This window comes from Leopardus geoffroyi, chromosome B2 (genome assembly GCF_018350155.1).
Source record: "Leopardus geoffroyi isolate Oge1 chromosome B2, O.geoffroyi_Oge1_pat1.0, whole genome shotgun sequence".
Taxonomy (NCBI): domain Eukaryota; kingdom Metazoa; phylum Chordata; class Mammalia; order Carnivora; family Felidae; genus Leopardus; species Leopardus geoffroyi.
Genome location: NC_059332.1, coordinates 110,638,802 through 110,656,130, shown reverse-complemented (window position 1 = coordinate 110,656,130; position 17,329 = coordinate 110,638,802). Strand labels below are relative to the sequence as shown.

The following is a 17,329-nucleotide window of genomic DNA, read 5'->3' as shown; positions in this document are numbered from 1 at the left end:
TTTGCCAGCATGTGGAATTATTCAAACAAACCAATCATTCTTCTTATGAGAACCAGAAGGCACCACACACTCTTGTTACTACAAGTCTGCCTCCTATAGCTCTTGGTTGTTCACTCTGTTCCTGAGTATAATCCCTATGAGGCCCTGCAGGGCCTACAATATCCTTCTCCTTGGGCTATAAATGTATGCGAGTAATAGTTTGTTGTTGATCTCATCTGCTCAATGCCAAATACTGTGTGTTTAACCATCCGCATATCCCCAGGGCAGGAATCTCTCTCTTACCAAAGGGGTGAATAAGAAGCTTTAAATAAAAACCATTGGTGTCACAAACTGCACGATATGCTCCACCATAACTGAGGACTCCTGGTCAGCCTTAATTAATTACTCTTGGCTAACTTAACGGATTCTGTGATTTGGTAAGTCTACCTGAGATGGAACAGCTAATTGCTGGTAGGCTTGGGCTATGTCCTGTGTGGTATTCTATTGTCTTTGTCAGCCCATTGCCCTCACTCTCCACCTAAAATTCTCTTGCCCCCAATATAAAAAGTGTTGTTATTTGACTATACACTGGCATAACCTGGTGGTGTCAGGTTTAGTCTGTTTGGCAGGTGACCTCTGCTCACCAAGGATCAGCCTATGTTACCACATCTGGCCTGGTGACTATCCCTGGCTCCTTGGGGAAGCTATATAGACATTATAATTATGCACCTCTTGGACAGGCCCAGAGATAGTCTTTTGTGAGGTTTGTGGAAAGAAAGGAGATCACCACCCTTCAGGGACTTTAGCATGGCATCCTACTTGTAGTTGTTCATGCAAGGGTAGTGACCTTGCTGGTTTCCTGTGCCGCTGCTTCCCTTGCCATTGTTGCTTGCGTTCTCCTGACCCTCAGGAGTATCGAGGTGCACATCCATCATGGCCTGTGGCCCAGGGGCTGGTGAAAAAAAAAAAAAGGTAGGGGAGGAAGAAACATTGGTGCTCAACTGCTCTCCCAAAGCAAAACTCATAGCCAATGTACCTAGGCTTTGCTCAGTATTGCTGCCTACCAGCACACCAAAGGGCTAATCTTGTCATCATTGGCCATATGGTCTCCATCCAAGCCATAGACAAAATGACTTTACTGGATGTGGACTTTGATCCCAGGAAGACTGGCATTCCCTGAATGAAGAGGCAACCACCTACAAGGAAGGCTACCAGGCTCCTGAACCTTTCTCCAGAAACACCTGGAAGGTCTTCATTACAGGTGATTGTGCAGACAGAAACTGAAAGCTGCAACTTTATGTGGCTAAAAACCTAAAATATTCTCAGGGAATCTGAACAGAGAGGGAGAGAGAGAGAGAGAGAGAGAGAGGGAGAAAGGAAGTCCACATGACAGAAGAGGTTGGGCTATAGCAGAGGAGGGCTTTGATCAAGTCTGGGGGTAGGCCCAGGACATTTTCCCTACACCACTCTGCTCTCCAAGTCTCTGTTGCAACAAAGATACTAATCCTCAGCAAAACACCCAAGGCATCCTTGTGGCACCATGAAGGGGTTAATCCAAACTTGACTTAAGCCCATGGTCTTAAAACCATATAAACCAACCATTGCTATGAGGGAGGCCCCCAAATGAAAAGAAAGAAAGAACCCTGAATATAGGGAAAGAAAACCAATAAAAAACAACTTAAAATAAAGACCCATAATTTGGCCTAATTGGAAATCCAAAATTTACTAGAAAAATTTATATAGCAAAAGATAAAAGGACATTGATTGGCTTGTATGAATTACAACCTGGGTTCTGAATTAACTTTAGTATCTACAGAAATTCACCAATTGGCAAACTTTCGTAGTTTTGACCAATATTATAGCTAAAATTACAGTTATAGCTTGGAATCCCACTAAAGTTAAACATGGTATCCTCCATAATCAGGGATTTAGTTAAGGGAGTTACTGAATATAAAGTAGAAGACAAATAAGTATGCCTTACCTTAACTATAAGAATTTTTGTCTACTTTAAATTCCTATGGTTATAACACTCATTGCCCTAAAATATCATAGTGGCCATGGACACTCTGACCCAATAAAAAATAAGTGAAAATTAAAATTAAGTTTTTAACACTTACATATGGGCTTAACAAAATAAGAACCCATGACCCACCCCTCCATTCCCTACCCCACCAACCCCATTAAAATAGTTAACGTGATTCAATGTAATCTAAAACAAGGTCTTCAAGGATTAAAAGCTTGTTATATAACAGGTAATGAGTGAACCTTTCCCTGATCCCACTGCTATTCCATTTAACAGCCTTATTTGGCCTGTTCCTAAATCTGTATTAAATGAATGGTGGCCTATAGTGGATCGCTGTGACCATAATGCTATGGTTCCATTCCATTAAGGCCTCTACACCCAACAACCTAATAAGTGAAATTGCCGATTCCATCCAATCAGCAACTGGTATATTTTGCCACTATAAATTTGGCTAATATGTTCTGTTCAATGCCTATTTCAACAGCCTCTCAGCCACAGTTTCTTTACCACTAAAGGGACACAATACACCTTTGCAAGGAATAGCCACAGGATACTTCATCAGCCTCACCATTGTACACAGTCTTTACAGGCAAAATCTTAACTATAGTAACCTTCCTCCAGGAGCACAGATATGACATTATTTGTTTGACATACTCATTAAAGACACAAGAGTCACAAAGGACTCACAAAAAGGGGTAAGTTATTGTCCCACACATAGTGCAAGGCTCTCCTACCTCCATTAAATTCCTTCAAGTGGGGCACCTGGGTGGCTCAGTCAGCTGAGTGTCCAACTTTGGCTCAGGTCATGATCTTATGGTTCATGAGTTCAAGTCTGTGTCAGACTCTGTGCTGACAGCTCAGAGACTGGAACCTGCTTTGGATTCTGTCTCCCTTTCTCTCTGCCCCTCCCTTGCTCACACTCTGTATGTGTGTGTGTTTGTGTGTGAAAAACAAATAAACATTAAAAAAATAATAAAAAAGTAAAACAGCTACTCTTAATTGAGTCTTTACTTACCTAGGTACTACATTGCTCTATATACATTATTTTATTTAGTCCTTACCACAAATGTTACACATACAGGGTCAGGTGAGGTGGGGTGGGAATTACACCCATAATTCACATGAGACAGCTGAAATGCAGTCTTTCAAATATTAGGAACTTGCTTTAAATTGTTACATGTGATTCCAAAACACGGGCTTTTAATCATTTCATTTTGTTGCCTCCCTTCTAGAGTAATAGACTCCTGTAAGTTTATAAGAGATTAAACAGCATAGAAATGCCCAGAATTACAAAGTTAAGGACCAGAAGCCACCTAAAATTCTCTATTCATCTGCCATATGCATGAATCACTTTATCAAGAATATTTTCTTTCTTTGAACCTCATATTCTCCATAGTATTGAACCAAACTCAAAACGTTTTTCAAGTAATTCATCTAATATGAAAACTTTAATTCAATGTTGAATCTTAACAATAAAAATCACAGGGGCACCTGGGTGGCTCAGTCAGTTAAGAATCCGACTCTTGGTTTCGGCTCAGGTCATGATCTCACGGTTTGTGGGTTCAAGCCCCACTCTGTGCTGACAGCATGGAGCCCACTTGGGATTCTCTTTCTCTCCCTCTCTCTGCACCTCCCGTGTTCACTCACTCACTCTTTCTCAAATAAATAAATAAACATTAAAAAAATAAAGATCATGTGATTGCAATAATATCTGCAAGTTTGAATAAAAATTAATTTTTCTCTTTATCCTTCTAAGTAACTATCATATTATATATATATGTATATATATATATATATATATATATATACATATATATAGACACACACACACACACAGTGTAATTATGTAATCTGTGAACATACACATTCAGATGTCTTAAAATTTTCACAGTAAAATGAAAGCAAATTTCTATTGCTGGTATAATCTCTATAATTACTTTTATTTTCAGGTGTGTTACTTTTACCTTCCACCTTATCTTACATTACAACAATTATCAGAAGTCACTGAAAATAGTAGGAGGTCAATATAAACTTTTATTTAAAGACCATAAGACTTCTTTTGGGGGGGGGTGGGTGTAATTTTAGACTATTCGTTTATTTTTGTTGTAGTTTATTTGTAGTTTTAGTTTGCATTTTGTGGAAAGACATTTTCTGATTTCAAAGGAGAGGAGGCCCCAAAGAATGCAACAAAAGACACCCACTATTAGATTTCCTGGGGGTAATTGAGAATTGACTGCAAACGTGTTTACTGGCCTTTCAGTCATTTTTATATAGTAAGACAAATAAATATGCATTTTACTGTAAAATTCTGAACTCTCCCATTGAAGCTATAATTATAACTTGGTGACCTTCTCCAAGCTGCTCTAGCTCTGCACACCTTGGTTCAAAGATCCTTTAGCTCAGTAGCGGCTAAATGATCAGGCACTCTGCTTCATCCATCTGCTCTAACAGTGACCTCTCTGCAATTTTTTTATAAGCTTTGGATATTTTCTTTTTATAGCTTTGCCAACATAATCATAATGCATCCTGACACCAGACAGTGTAAATTAATTCCTCTTCTCTCTTATGAGCCACAGAGAAGAACCAGATTTTTCACCTTAACACTTGATTAAATTGTGGAAAGAAAGGAGACCAAAAAAATGAGGTCTCTGGGAAAACCGTATCTCACCAATGCCAGCCTGGAGACTAAAAGTAAAAGTAAATTTAAAGCAAATCAGCTCTTCCTAAGATTTTTTTTAACATCTTAACAGGGTAGAAGGAGAGAAACTGAGGAAGAGAGGGAGCAAGGGTGGGTAAAAAGCCTATTTATCTAAAATTAATCTTATGCCAGATGAACTAGAGCAGTCTTTCCCAAACTTGCCTGCTCATGAGGCTTACCTGGGTAGTCTGTTAACAAAACAGACTAGAGCCTCTGATTTAGTGTGTCTGATACCATAGGTATTGCAAGCACCCAAGGGGATTCATGTGGTCACACAAACTTGGGATTGACTGAAGTGGAGTAAAGGTTTGAGGTCAGATTCTCTAATAATACACTAAAAAAACCACAAACATAAATCCATAAATTATTGGGCCTTAGGGTCTAACAGCATGTATTATCCAAAACAATGGTTGTTTTAGCAAAGGATACCAATGCATGTGCACAGCCTTACGGAGCTATTCATCCAATTTCAGAGCTTATTAAAAATGTTCTTGTAGTAGATTAAAAATTAAATAAATCACAAAATTAACTTTTCCCAGAGCTGTTCTGGGAAAAGGCCATGATGATGGCCTTGGCTACATCAGCCAACCCCTGGACTTTTTCACTATTCATTCTAACAGCCAACCCTGAAGTCCACCACTAAGTAAGTTTAATATGTTTTTCAATAAATGTTCTGTACTTGTTTTACCCCTAAAGGACCATACTTCCTGGAGGCAGGAACAAACAGGTTCTAGGAGTAGATAATGGGTAGTAGTTGTTCAACGAGTGTTTTCTAAATGAACTTTACATTGATCTGATCTACCAATCCACATGATTTGTACATCCTGTCTGAGCAGCAGGGAGGCTTATGAACCTAAAAGCACTCTGTTGGAATTTTAAGTATTTGCATATTTATACCCTAGATATGGAAATATTTCCAAACTAAGAAAGACATTTCAAGTCACCCTGCTACTCTGATCCATTTCACACCAGATTTCTCATTGTTATCCTTTGACATTTGATTAAGGATGCTAAAGAATTTTATATAGAAAAATTCAGGGCGCCTGGGTGGCTCAGTCAGTTAAGCATCTGACTTCAGCTCAGGTCATAATCTCACAGCTCATGGGTTCGTGCCCTGCATCGGACACTGTGTGGAGCCTACTTTGGATTCTGAAGTCTCCCTCTCGCTGTCTTCCCCTCCCCCACTCATTCTCTCTCTCTCTCTCTCTCTCTCTCTCTCTCTCTCTCTTAAAAATAAAGATTAAAAGAAAAATTCCCCCAAATCCATCATAATTAAAATAACTGCAGAAAATACTAAAAAGCCGACTCATTTGTAATCATCTGAAAATCAGTATAGTTACAGACAGTTCTAAAGATCTTCACTGTATAAAAACATGGATGCATTGAAAATAGAAGACACAATTGCTCACCAAAGATTCTTTACCCTGGAAAATTAGCCCGAGGGGCCAGAACATTCTGGATGATATTGACCAAGATATCTCTTGGTCTTTTAAAGAGATCGTAAAAAACAATGGACTAAGAAAAAAGACAAGATTGAAGAAGATCTCACTTAATTCAACTAATATTTAGATGTTCATCTTCTGAATAAAAAAATCAGAAGCAATCTTTTGAAACGTGATCAACATAAAACAGCTGTTTATAACAGGGCAAGTACTGAGAACGAATATATGAAGGCAGTGAAGTACAGGAGGTATTTCAGGATCCCATTAGAACACATTTAGAGCACAATCTCATTACAATAGTCATTATAGACTCTAGGTAATTGCAGGTTCTCCCAGACCAATGGCTCTGCACCCTTCACAGTTGTCCTTCATCAATTTTCTCTTGTTCTCCCCAGCCCCTGATCCTGCCATAGACCCAGTGTCCTCTTCCTCTTCATCCTATTCAGACTAGCTCTTGGAAAATATTTGCTTAATGCATTCACAGAAGTATGCTGTATGTATGGCTCTCTAGAAGAAAAACTCCAAAGTCTTAGACCAAAGAAGCAAATCATTAATGGTGGCACTTCTGCAAATTAGTTAATAGAAAAAGAGTGTTATTTGGCAAAGATGTGGGAAAGACTTTCTGGAATTATCAGCATTTTATCTTCTACCTATTTTTTAGGCTGGGGCAGTGGGGGTGGAGTCACACCTGTGTTTTCAGCACCAACCAATTACATAACATTGGGAAGGTTCCTCAAGCGCTTTGAGCCTCAGTTTCCCTAGACCCTATTCTATAATGCTTCCTCAATGATTAAACCCCTTTATTTTCCATTTGCAGTGTAGGCAAGAGAACCCAGAGTTTTAGAGTTTTCTTTCTGGTAATTATGTAGCTTTTAGCTGTCACCTCTTTCACTCCTCCTATCTATACACAAATCTGCTTAAACCCATGTAAGCTTCCCAATCACTCAGCAAATAGCCAGGAACTAAAAAGGAAAGTAGTGATTAAAGCATATTCTAATTCACTTATAAGCATTTATAAGCCAATTTGTTTCACTTTTAAGACGTATGGACTAGATACATTTGTTGCAATAAACTCAAAACTTGGAATTTTTTGAGCTAGATAAACTTTACTAAAAATATATTTTACTTGTACTAAAAAGTGTGAGCTTAGAGAAAAACTAATCAGTATGTATATGATAGCTTTTGTTTCATTTGAATGAAGAATGTCCTTGTTCACGTCACTCTTGTGTCACCAGGAGACTGCTCCTGGGTCTTTCAGCCTCAGAAGAGATGGCTCTTAAGTTCCAAGCTACATACTCCTCCCTGGAGTACTGAGGTTCCTGCAAACGTTGAAGCCTTGCATGTTGGGGACTGCAGGACAGTGACAATAATCATACATCACGTTGTGTGGGAAGAGGAACATTCTAGCATTTTCAGAAGCCTCTATTACAGGTTTGGAAATAATAAAGACAATTACAAATGTTCATCAGATCTTTTTATACCTACCAGCAAATGCTCCGTGAAGCCCGGAGGGAAAGCAGAGCTGCCTAATTTATGTTAACTTAAATAGCCTTTGTATTTTAAAATGTTATTAATTGCCAAGATTAAAATTCAAAACTTGTTTCCCAACAAATTCTAGTTCAGAAGGCTTTCTGTAGTCTGAAATACCACGTTTCTTTGATGTATTTTTCAATTAAACTAGCCCAGTCATAACAAAGTGTTTTCATTGAGTATTTCTTTTCCATAGTCATTTATTCAATTAAGGTCAAGTTGAGTGGCCATTTTACTGCTACATTAATGCATGAGGTAAGTTCTTTCGAGTCTAAGAATCTCCTTTTCTTTTAATCCTTTCTGTAACTTGCCTCAAGATTTATATAAGGAACATACATTGAGACATTCTCATATACATAACAATAATTATAACTATAAGTAGAATTTTTGGTCCTTTTAAAACTGCATTTCTAAAATATTATCTGCACTCTGACACAATTTCTCCCTTTAATTTATTTTAATGGTAACCCTCATTTTTAAAATTGAAGGTAGTGATGGAAACATATGATTCAGCTCCTAATTGTATCCCATCTATAACTGTGGGCAAGTGACTAATTTTTCATAACACATTTTTAATGACCTGTGAGGTTCAGAAGCTGGGTGAAAATTAGTAAGTGCGCTTTCTGCATTTAAGGATATATAGAAATATTTCAATAGGCTAATTTTTAAAATTGAGATGTAACATTTTGCACAAGACACTCAAATGTCTATCTGGCCTTCACCACAGCACCTCTGACTCCTTTTTTTCCTATTGTACAATTTCATAGAATTGATGCAAAGTCAAATTAATCAATGCTACTAAAGTCAGTCAAGAGAAAAAAAACAATTGACAATCCATAAGTAACTTGGAGAGACCTAAGAATTTTGGAGGTAGAAGGAACTTTAGTCATCAGCAAATAAATAAACAAAAATTAAACAAACTAACAAAAAAACAATCCTGATTTCAAAGATGAGGAAAAGGGGGCACCTGGCTGGCTCAGTAGGAAAAGCATGTGACCCTTGATCTCGGGGTTGTGAGTTTGAGCCCCAAATTCGTGTAGAGACTACTCAAAAATTAAAAAATTAAAAAATTAAAAAAGAACAAAGATGAGGAAAAGGAGAGCAGATTGTTGGTATGAAGAAGGCCTCATTAATTTCAGAATCAAGTCTAAACAGCATGTCACTAGACTTCTAGGCCAGTATTTATCCCACGATAATGATGGATTCTAATTGTTTCAAGGATAAAACAATTTTTTTTTAACATCAGATCATCAATGGACATGGTGAATATAATTTGCAATAGGAAAAGGCTGAGACTTCAGGTGTGTGTGGGAGAAGAATGTAAACCTTTTGCTATCCCATTCTATGAAGGTCAGGCCTTCATGTGCTTAGGGTGAGGTTTCTGATTGTAAAGTCTATTAGGGAAAGGCATGTCCATATCTTGACCTGCGCTGTGCTTTAGAAGTCAATCTATATTCTTCCAAGGCTCTGAAAAAATTCATTCTCCCCTTTGATTGAAAAGCCCTGGAGCACATTGTTAGGGTAGAGAAGGCTTGTTAAATAATAATCCTACCTTGAACTGATGAAATTCAGACAATAACAGTTAGTTACTGTTGTAATTTTAAAATTATACTTATTGAGGTCTGAATTGCATAATAACTTCCAGGATATAAAATCATAACATGTGCTGATTTCCTTATGTGTAGGGAGAGGGATTCTAGCCTAGAGTCCAGGCAGGACAGGGCTGAAGCAATCTTGCCTATGGAAAGAGGGTAGACACCTAAAACAAGGCTGGACAGTAAGGAGAGAGCCAACCAGTAGGGACACCCACAAATAGGCACAATTAATGGACGCTAGTAGAAATGATGTTGAATATCTAATGCTAGGTGACCCATTTCTGCACTATAATTCTCTCATATCATCCTCCAGTCTTTGGTAAAGTTTACTATGTACCACAACCATCTTAGCGATATCTCTGCTTTGGGCAACAGACAGAGGACCCTGAGGACAATCCTAGTGTGATTTTGACTAGCGAGAGCTGCAGCAGCATCAAAAAGTTTTAGGAAACAACAGGAAGTGGTGAGCAGAGAGACCAGAGCATCCAACAAGAAAAACTGACACGCAGCACTTAGGAATCTGAAGATTCTCAAAAATCTAGTTGTGGGGAAAAATAGAAGTTTGTATATCATGTAGTATGGGAGATACAACTAGTTTATTGAGGTTTAATGTAAGATGATGCTTCAAAGTTGAAGAATCTACATTTTTTAGATATCTGTTGATTGAGAAAATATAGAACAGATGAAAAGATACTATGAAATACATATTGCAAAGCAATTAATTCTCATTTTTATAAGAATACTCTATATACATTTGGAAAATGGTAATGTATATGGTATGTGACAGTATTTATTTGAACACAGATACATACATACGGCTTATAGACCCCTCTAATAATTCTGTAGAATCCTAGCAGACCAGGATCCCCATGTTGATAAGCACTGGACTGCATCATAAATCCTTGCTCTAGTGGCCAAGAACCTGTCTCCTGTAACAACAAGAACTTTAATCTCTAATATGTAAGACTTCTTCCACCTACTTTACTTCCTCCCTTTGTCCATTTAGAATTACAGGTTATTCAAACTAAAGAATTTCGTTGAGCACTCACATAATCCAATCCTTTCAGTTGGCTTTGTGAGACTGAAAGCTAGACAATCACGATGCTCAATGTTCATAGATAATTCCAGGGGGTCTCACCAATATATCTGTAGAATAGATTGCAAAAATCTCTCATGCTAGATTCCATTCCACAGCCCAATCATTTGTTCAGTCCAGAGTCCTTGTAGCCTGTTTTGAGGACTGAAAACACCCCGCCACTTGAGAGCTATGGGCTCACACAGTAATGGCTTTCTTCACTTGGCCTTATCTAAACCTCAGTTGTTAGACTATGATAGTCAAATGGCAAAGAACCATTCTCGAGTGAAAAAAATAAAATATCACTCCTGAAAATTCGAAATTATTTTCAGCAAGTCTGGGATGGAAAATCTCATTTAATTAGCAAGTGCAATAAGATGTGACATTTACAAACTAATTATAACACATTTCCATTCTTCATTGGTACACGAAATGATGACATATTGTTCTTTTATAGTTGCCATTTCCAAGTTTTAATTGCTTTGGTTTAATTGGTTTAATCCAAAAAAATGTCAATTCAGTAATTACCACTATGCTGTTGGAATTAGTTTCATTTATTGTGCAAAAGAAAATTTGACTTCAGAAGGAGAAAAACAATTATAATATAATACCAGGGGAAATACTATATCATCGAGATATTTAAAACCAATATTGTATATAACTGAAACTTGGTTTATCTTACAGAAATAAAGAAAATGTTTTTTTCTTTTCAATTTTAAATGATAATATACCAAATAAATAATCATATATAAATTAATTAACCCAGAATCACATTCACTCCTTTATAAATTTATTAATTTGCTTGGAATATATCTGCTGAGTTCCAATTATATATGCCTGACAAATCAGTTCTAGAACTACTTTCATGGAATCTAATAATGGGTGATAAAAAGAATAATCAACACAAATCCATGCATAAATACAAAATGTGATCTTAGATGAAAAATTAGTTTGTTTTGTGAGTGTACCAGAACCTGATTCATTGACAATATGAGCTATGAGAAAAAGGAGCTAGCTAGTTGGTATAGAGGTGGAAGAAGAGTATTTCATGCATAAGAGAAAAGCATAGCACATTTCAGACACTGAGGGATGGTCAGTGTGGCCTAAACACAGAGAAAAAGGTGGGAAATGGGCACAAGATTAAGTGGGTCGGTTAACAGGGGCTATATCATTGGGGCATGTTAAGAATTTGGTCTATCCTAACAGCAATGGAAAGTCATGAAAGTTTTTGAAGCAATAGCATGATGATCAAAATTGAACTTTAAAAAGATCACTTTGGTGGCAGCAAACAGAACAGACTGGAAAAGAAGAGTGGATCCAAGAGATGAGTTTGGAGACAATTGCAGTATCCCAGGTGAGAGATAATGATCAGTCAGAAGGTAGAGTTTATGCCTTCAATTTAACAATCTATAAAGTCTAAAGTTATTTGTGTTCTACAAGTGACCTATTTTCACAGAATTACACGTGTCAGACTCAAAGGGAAAGCAGAGTGATACAATAGAAGATATGCCTGCTTTAGAATGAAATACACCTGGTTTAGCTCTGGTCTGAACTTTTGGCTCCACTACTTATTAGCTAAGGGTCCTTATACAAAGCATTAAGCTCTCTGAGCCTCAGCTTTCACATCTTTTGAGTACATAATACTACCTCCCACAGCTGAGAAGACTAAGTGCGACAACGCATATGATATTCTCAGCATGTGGAAGGCCAGTTAGTATGAAGAGCCCCAGGACAGATGATTTCATCCCCTCATGTTAGAGATCCTTGAATTCCTTTGAAACCTGTTCCTCCTCCTGGGTTTCTTTCTCAGTGAGCAGCACTAAAATCCACCCAGTTGCACAAATCAGAGCCCAGCAGGCATCCTTTTCCCTCACCTCATGACCATCAAGTCATATAAACTCCATTCTCTAAATAGTTCCTCAATTTATGGACTAACTGCTTTGCTCACTCTCTTTCACTAACCTAGTTAAGGTCATCAACATCACCAGATTGGATTATCCCCTTCACAAATCATCCTGCCTCAGTTTTGTTTCCTTTTCCACTCTTCATGCCAGCCACACAAACCTTACTATCTTAGCTCTTCAACTACTCTCCTTAAGCCAGGACAAAGTCACCTGGTTTCTTAGCATGACTAACAACACCCTGCAATGATCTACATTCTGCTTACATCCCAACCTCACCTCTCGCTGCTCCTGTCCCTGTGGTCCAGCAGCTGAAGGAAACTGCTCCTCACTCAGGACTCGTAGAACTCAGAAATACACTCCCTTCACCTCAAGACTCAGGCTGATGGATGAATGCAGTTCCTCCTGGCTGGAGCACCCTTCTTCGAAAGCTTCTCTTCACTGGATCAATACCTACTCAAAACTGAAGTCTTGCCTCAGATGGACCTTTGGGAGGCACTTTTCCTCTACCTGAAAGTATCCCAAGAGCGTAGGACAGCCTAAACTTAAATTTCATTATTTGAATGAATTGAGTGAGCAGTCAAGTGGCGCTTGGCGAAGTCAATGGGGCTCACTGAATTGGCGAAGGTCACATAAGTTGTGGTTGGTAGTGTGAAAAGAAAACCCAGGTTTCCTGCTACAGGTTGTAATATGCCTTTCTTTCCATCATGCTGACACCTACCTTTATTAATTTCTGGTTGCATTAGCTCTCTTCATTAAACCTTAGAAACATTCTCTTCATGTGCTTGCGAAATGTTGCACATTTATACTGTGGGTTATGATTTTTTTCACTCAAAACAGACCAATGTCACTTCCTTTTCCAAGATTTCTTTGACTTTCCTGAAGTGGTAACCGTGGTTCCCATAACACTCTCAAGCACTCCTGCAGATTTTTTACAGTCATCTCCTTCCCCATGATATTGTAAGCTCTTCTGAAAGTAGGACAATTCTAGATTCATTTTACATCTCTGGTACCCAAGGCTGTTCTTGGAACACAGTAGTACTTAATATTTGTTGAACTTAATGGTACTCCAAAGCTAAACAGTGTCCAAACAAGGGCAACTAATATGAGATAAGGTATGCCAAGAAAAAGGTGATGCAAGAGTAAGAAGACAGGCAAAAACAATGATGGCTCTGCCATCTAGAGATAGAGAGTGTAAGAAAAAGCAGATGGCTCTGGCTAAGATAAAGAATCAGGAAGGCAGCTGGGAAGATGGGGCCACTGTTGAACAGGCTGCCTCTCCTGGGGAGTACCTTCAGTCCCTCAGTGGCCTTCCTGCCTCTTTGTATTCAAGATAGAGAACTAGAGATGGAAAGGAAGAAGCTGTCACTTTCAGAGAGCTGAAAAGTAGGAAAGCTGACTCATATGGCACTTTCTATGCCTGCTGGGAAGCCTAAAGCCAACACTAGAGTAGCTGGTTTCACAGGTTTGAAATGGCAGAATCAAAGTCAACTAATTGTAATGGAAATGGAACTGAGCTAGGGGCAGAAATCCAAGTGTTGGTTCTAATCTTGCCCTGTGGCCTTAGGCAGACTTCTGAGCCTCATTTTTCACCTCTGTGAAATCAAATATTTAAACTAGATGGTCTCCAACAGCCCTTTTTCATTTAGGGATTGTGCAGTTTATGGGATTGGCTCCTGGATTTATTTAAAGTAGCTACATAACCAAGGTAGAGAAGACTGTCAATCTGATTAATTTATGCAAATGCAGACATCCAAGCTCATCTCTTCACTCCTGAAACTTGAACTAGACCAGTTGAAGCATTAACCCATTATGATATCCCCTCATCCACATATGGGAGGCACAGCCATAGCTTTATCAATAAAAAGTTACAGATGTGGTGGGGCTGTAAAGCAGTGGTTTGCAAATATCCAAATCAGTATGGCAACTTGTTTAAAACACAAGTTACAAAGCCTTGCTCCAGATCTACCAAATCAGAATCTCCAAGATGGAGCCCAAGAATATGTTTATATTTTTATATACTTTTTTTTTTTACTTTTTATAAACCTCACATGTGATTTGATAATTAGCTAGTTTGTGGCTCATTTTTAAAGGAAAATTAGGGTTTCTCAAAGGGCAGCCTGTAGATCATTTTCATGTGAATTATCTAAGATGCTTGTTAAAAAAATCTGGGAATGTAGCCAACAATCTCCATTCTCACTATTCTTTCAGCAATTTTGCAAAGAGCTTTTTTACACACTGACAAATGAAATCATTATGTGGGTAAAACCTCAAAGTCTATGAAAGAATATAGTAAAGATAGGAAATTATGATTGCAGTATAGGTTTATCTCAGTAGTATTATTATTATTACCATTTATATTGCATTGTTTCATCATCATTTCATCGAATCCCCATAACAAGCCTATAATATAAGCATTTTAACTTCATATTACTTAACAAGTTGAAGCACTAGAGAATTCAGGTAACTTGCTCCAACACATAAGATTCATAATATGGGTGCATTGGAACAGAAAATTAATGTCCTGGAACTAGGAAACAACTTATATTGCAATAGAATGTGTAATTAAGATCTCAGTACACATTTTAATTAAACAATTTGCTGAGATCTTATCTGATGAAGCAAGTTAGAAATATGTCTCAGTTCCTATTGGTTGGTTTTATTAGCTACCACACGAATGTTAATGCCATTATAATAATCATAGATTACACAGATAAAATGAGTATTAACTACTAAGCAACAACGTTTCAGAGATGTCCTAGAATCATAAAATGATCTAAGGTAGTCATCATTTCTAGTCAACAACCTTCAAACACAAATATTTACAGGTGAGAAGTCCAGAAGTATGCTAAGGTCTTACCCACCTAGTAAAGAACCCACCTAGTTCTAAACCTTAGTTACCTGACTGCTTCATTAATCTGTCTTTACTCCACGGGCCCTAGACCCTGTATGCCTTGACTCAGTGCGCCAACTACTTGCCTTAATGCTAGAATAGGATTACATGAGACTTCAAATGTCTTTCAAGGAATAAAATATTAAATGCTGTTACTACAGATACATTTTTAGGACAAAGCTTTTTTTTTTTTTTTTTTCCATTGAGTCTTATCAACTTATCTAAGAAAATATTTGCTTGTGAAAAGATGTGTTTGTCTTTACCTCTTGGTAAACTGAAACAGAAAGGGTCTCCCAGATTCCCTGTTCCTGAGTTGGCCAGTTTTGAATCTGGCATTTCAGAAACTGAATGAACCTTAGCAGTTTTGATACCTAGCTTTGATTTTACAAAAAAATTCACTGAAAATGTAAATAGAAAATACGAAGTCATCCAAAGCCATGTAAATTTTAACAGAATACAAATTCTCTTTCCTGTGTTCACACCCTACACTTTTCCTCTTCCTTCTCATTGATGTTACAGACTTTCTAAAATATGTGGATACACAGGTATTTTCACAAAGGGGAAAAAGTAACAAAAATGACATAAAAAAAGAGAAATTGCCAAAAAATAAATCAAACATTCACTTGCTGTAGATAGACTTGATGAAGATATTCTGATTGAGATTTGGTTTCTTTGTTTCATTTTGTAAGAGGTGATTATTTGCGTGCTTTACTTTCATTCAAATTTTGCATGCCAACTCAGATTGCATAGCTATATCCTGTCAAGTGTTTTCCTGAAGGAGACATTTCTTCCACAAAATCAATATCTAATTTTCTAAATAAAGAAGAAAAGGATACTTACAAGTCTCAGATTAAGATATGCTGTTATTTCTAAGAGGTTTAGGAAGAAACTGATAAACTTTCTTTCCTGTAAATTAATTAAAAAAAAGCTATTAAGAACCAGAAAAAGTATAAATTCAGTTAGACTAATAAATTTAAAGATTTTGTCTGTGCTTTATTTTTTTAAATAGAGTTACAACTGATAAACGCCATGACTTGCCTGACTTCTTGTGAAAGCAGAACCTCTAATTCTGCAATAAAATTTTCTGTTAAAAGTCAAAATGGCTTCATTTCAAATAACAGGTGTTAGTACCTAGGATTGCCAGCTACAATTACTGCATCAGTGCTATTAGGGATTAATGTCAAGTTGAGAAAGTCATCATCTAAAGATGACAGGCCATTACAACAAATACTTGTAGGCATAGAAACATGACTGCAAGCAAATATTTGGCATGACCACACCTTTGGGAAATTGTAAAACATAGGACACTTTTCCAGTATAACTGTAGAAATATTTTTTACATTTCTTAAGTGCCCTGAGGCATTGGACCAATATTCCCACTACCTAAATGGAGACCAGTGGAAAGAATTCAACCATCTTGCTCCTAGAAACAAAGATAAACAATGTACATTCTTGTTCACAGAATGGGGCCTGTATCTCAAGGTTGAGCACCTGACACAAGATGGGTCAAAAATAATTGGGACATGAACCATCAGTATTCACACTGGCCACTGATAGCAGAAGGGCACTTTGCAAATTCCCTCCACCATACTCCCACTGCCCTCAGCCAGCCTACCATTCATTCTTCCTCGACTACGGCAACAACATCCTAAATGACTCTTCGCATTCTTGCTTCCTGAAACTCTGTTCTTTACAGATGTCAGATAGAATTATGTCAAAGTAAATGTGCTCATGGTCATTCTAGAATTAATCCTTCACAGCCTTTCCATCATCTACAGGATCAAGTTGGCCCCAATATAACTCTCCTTCATTTTCACCCAGGTCCAACCTGCATGAATCCTAAAGCTCTGAAGTCATACCCAGCCAATGGCACCCCTGTGCCTTGTTTATATTGTCAACATGACTGAGGTTTTTTGCCCTCAATCCCCTCCCCATCCCGTGGCTAGCATATATTCAACCATTCAGGGTTAACTTAGGCGCCCCTTTTCCAGACTTCTATGTTCCCTCCCCTTTGCTACAAAACACTCTGGTGTATTTCTTACTAAACTTATACATTTCGGATTAGTGCCTTCCCATCTCCACCTAGACAGTTTTTTAAAGCCTTTTGAGGACATGGACTGTGACTCATTCCTCTTGCACAACATTTTGCACGTGGTAGGAGGAATGAAATAAATATGTTGAATGTCAAGGTGC

At 37.7% G+C, this 17,329-nt stretch overlaps 1 protein-coding gene across 5 annotated transcripts in view; it reads right to left on the bottom strand.

Moving 5' to 3' along the window:
* PKIB (cAMP-dependent protein kinase inhibitor beta) overlaps window positions 1-17,329 on the bottom strand; it is a 103,932-nt gene that overhangs the window by 26,918 nt on the left and 59,685 nt on the right. For 2 of the 5 annotated variants that reach the window (XM_045499444.1, XM_045499443.1), the window contains exons 2-3: window positions 15,977-16,042; window positions 827-931 (exon numbers count right to left, since the gene is read on the bottom strand). The exons of 1 other annotated variant lie outside the window; for it this stretch is intronic. In XM_045499444.1, coding sequence (XP_045355400.1) covers window positions 827-914 — 88 coding nt within the window. In that variant the 5' untranslated portion in view covers window positions 915-931; window positions 15,977-16,042. The remainder of the gene's footprint in view (window positions 1-826; window positions 932-15,976; window positions 16,043-17,329) is intronic. 2 more of the 5 variants (XM_045499447.1, XM_045499446.1) reach the window with 1 other exon arrangement.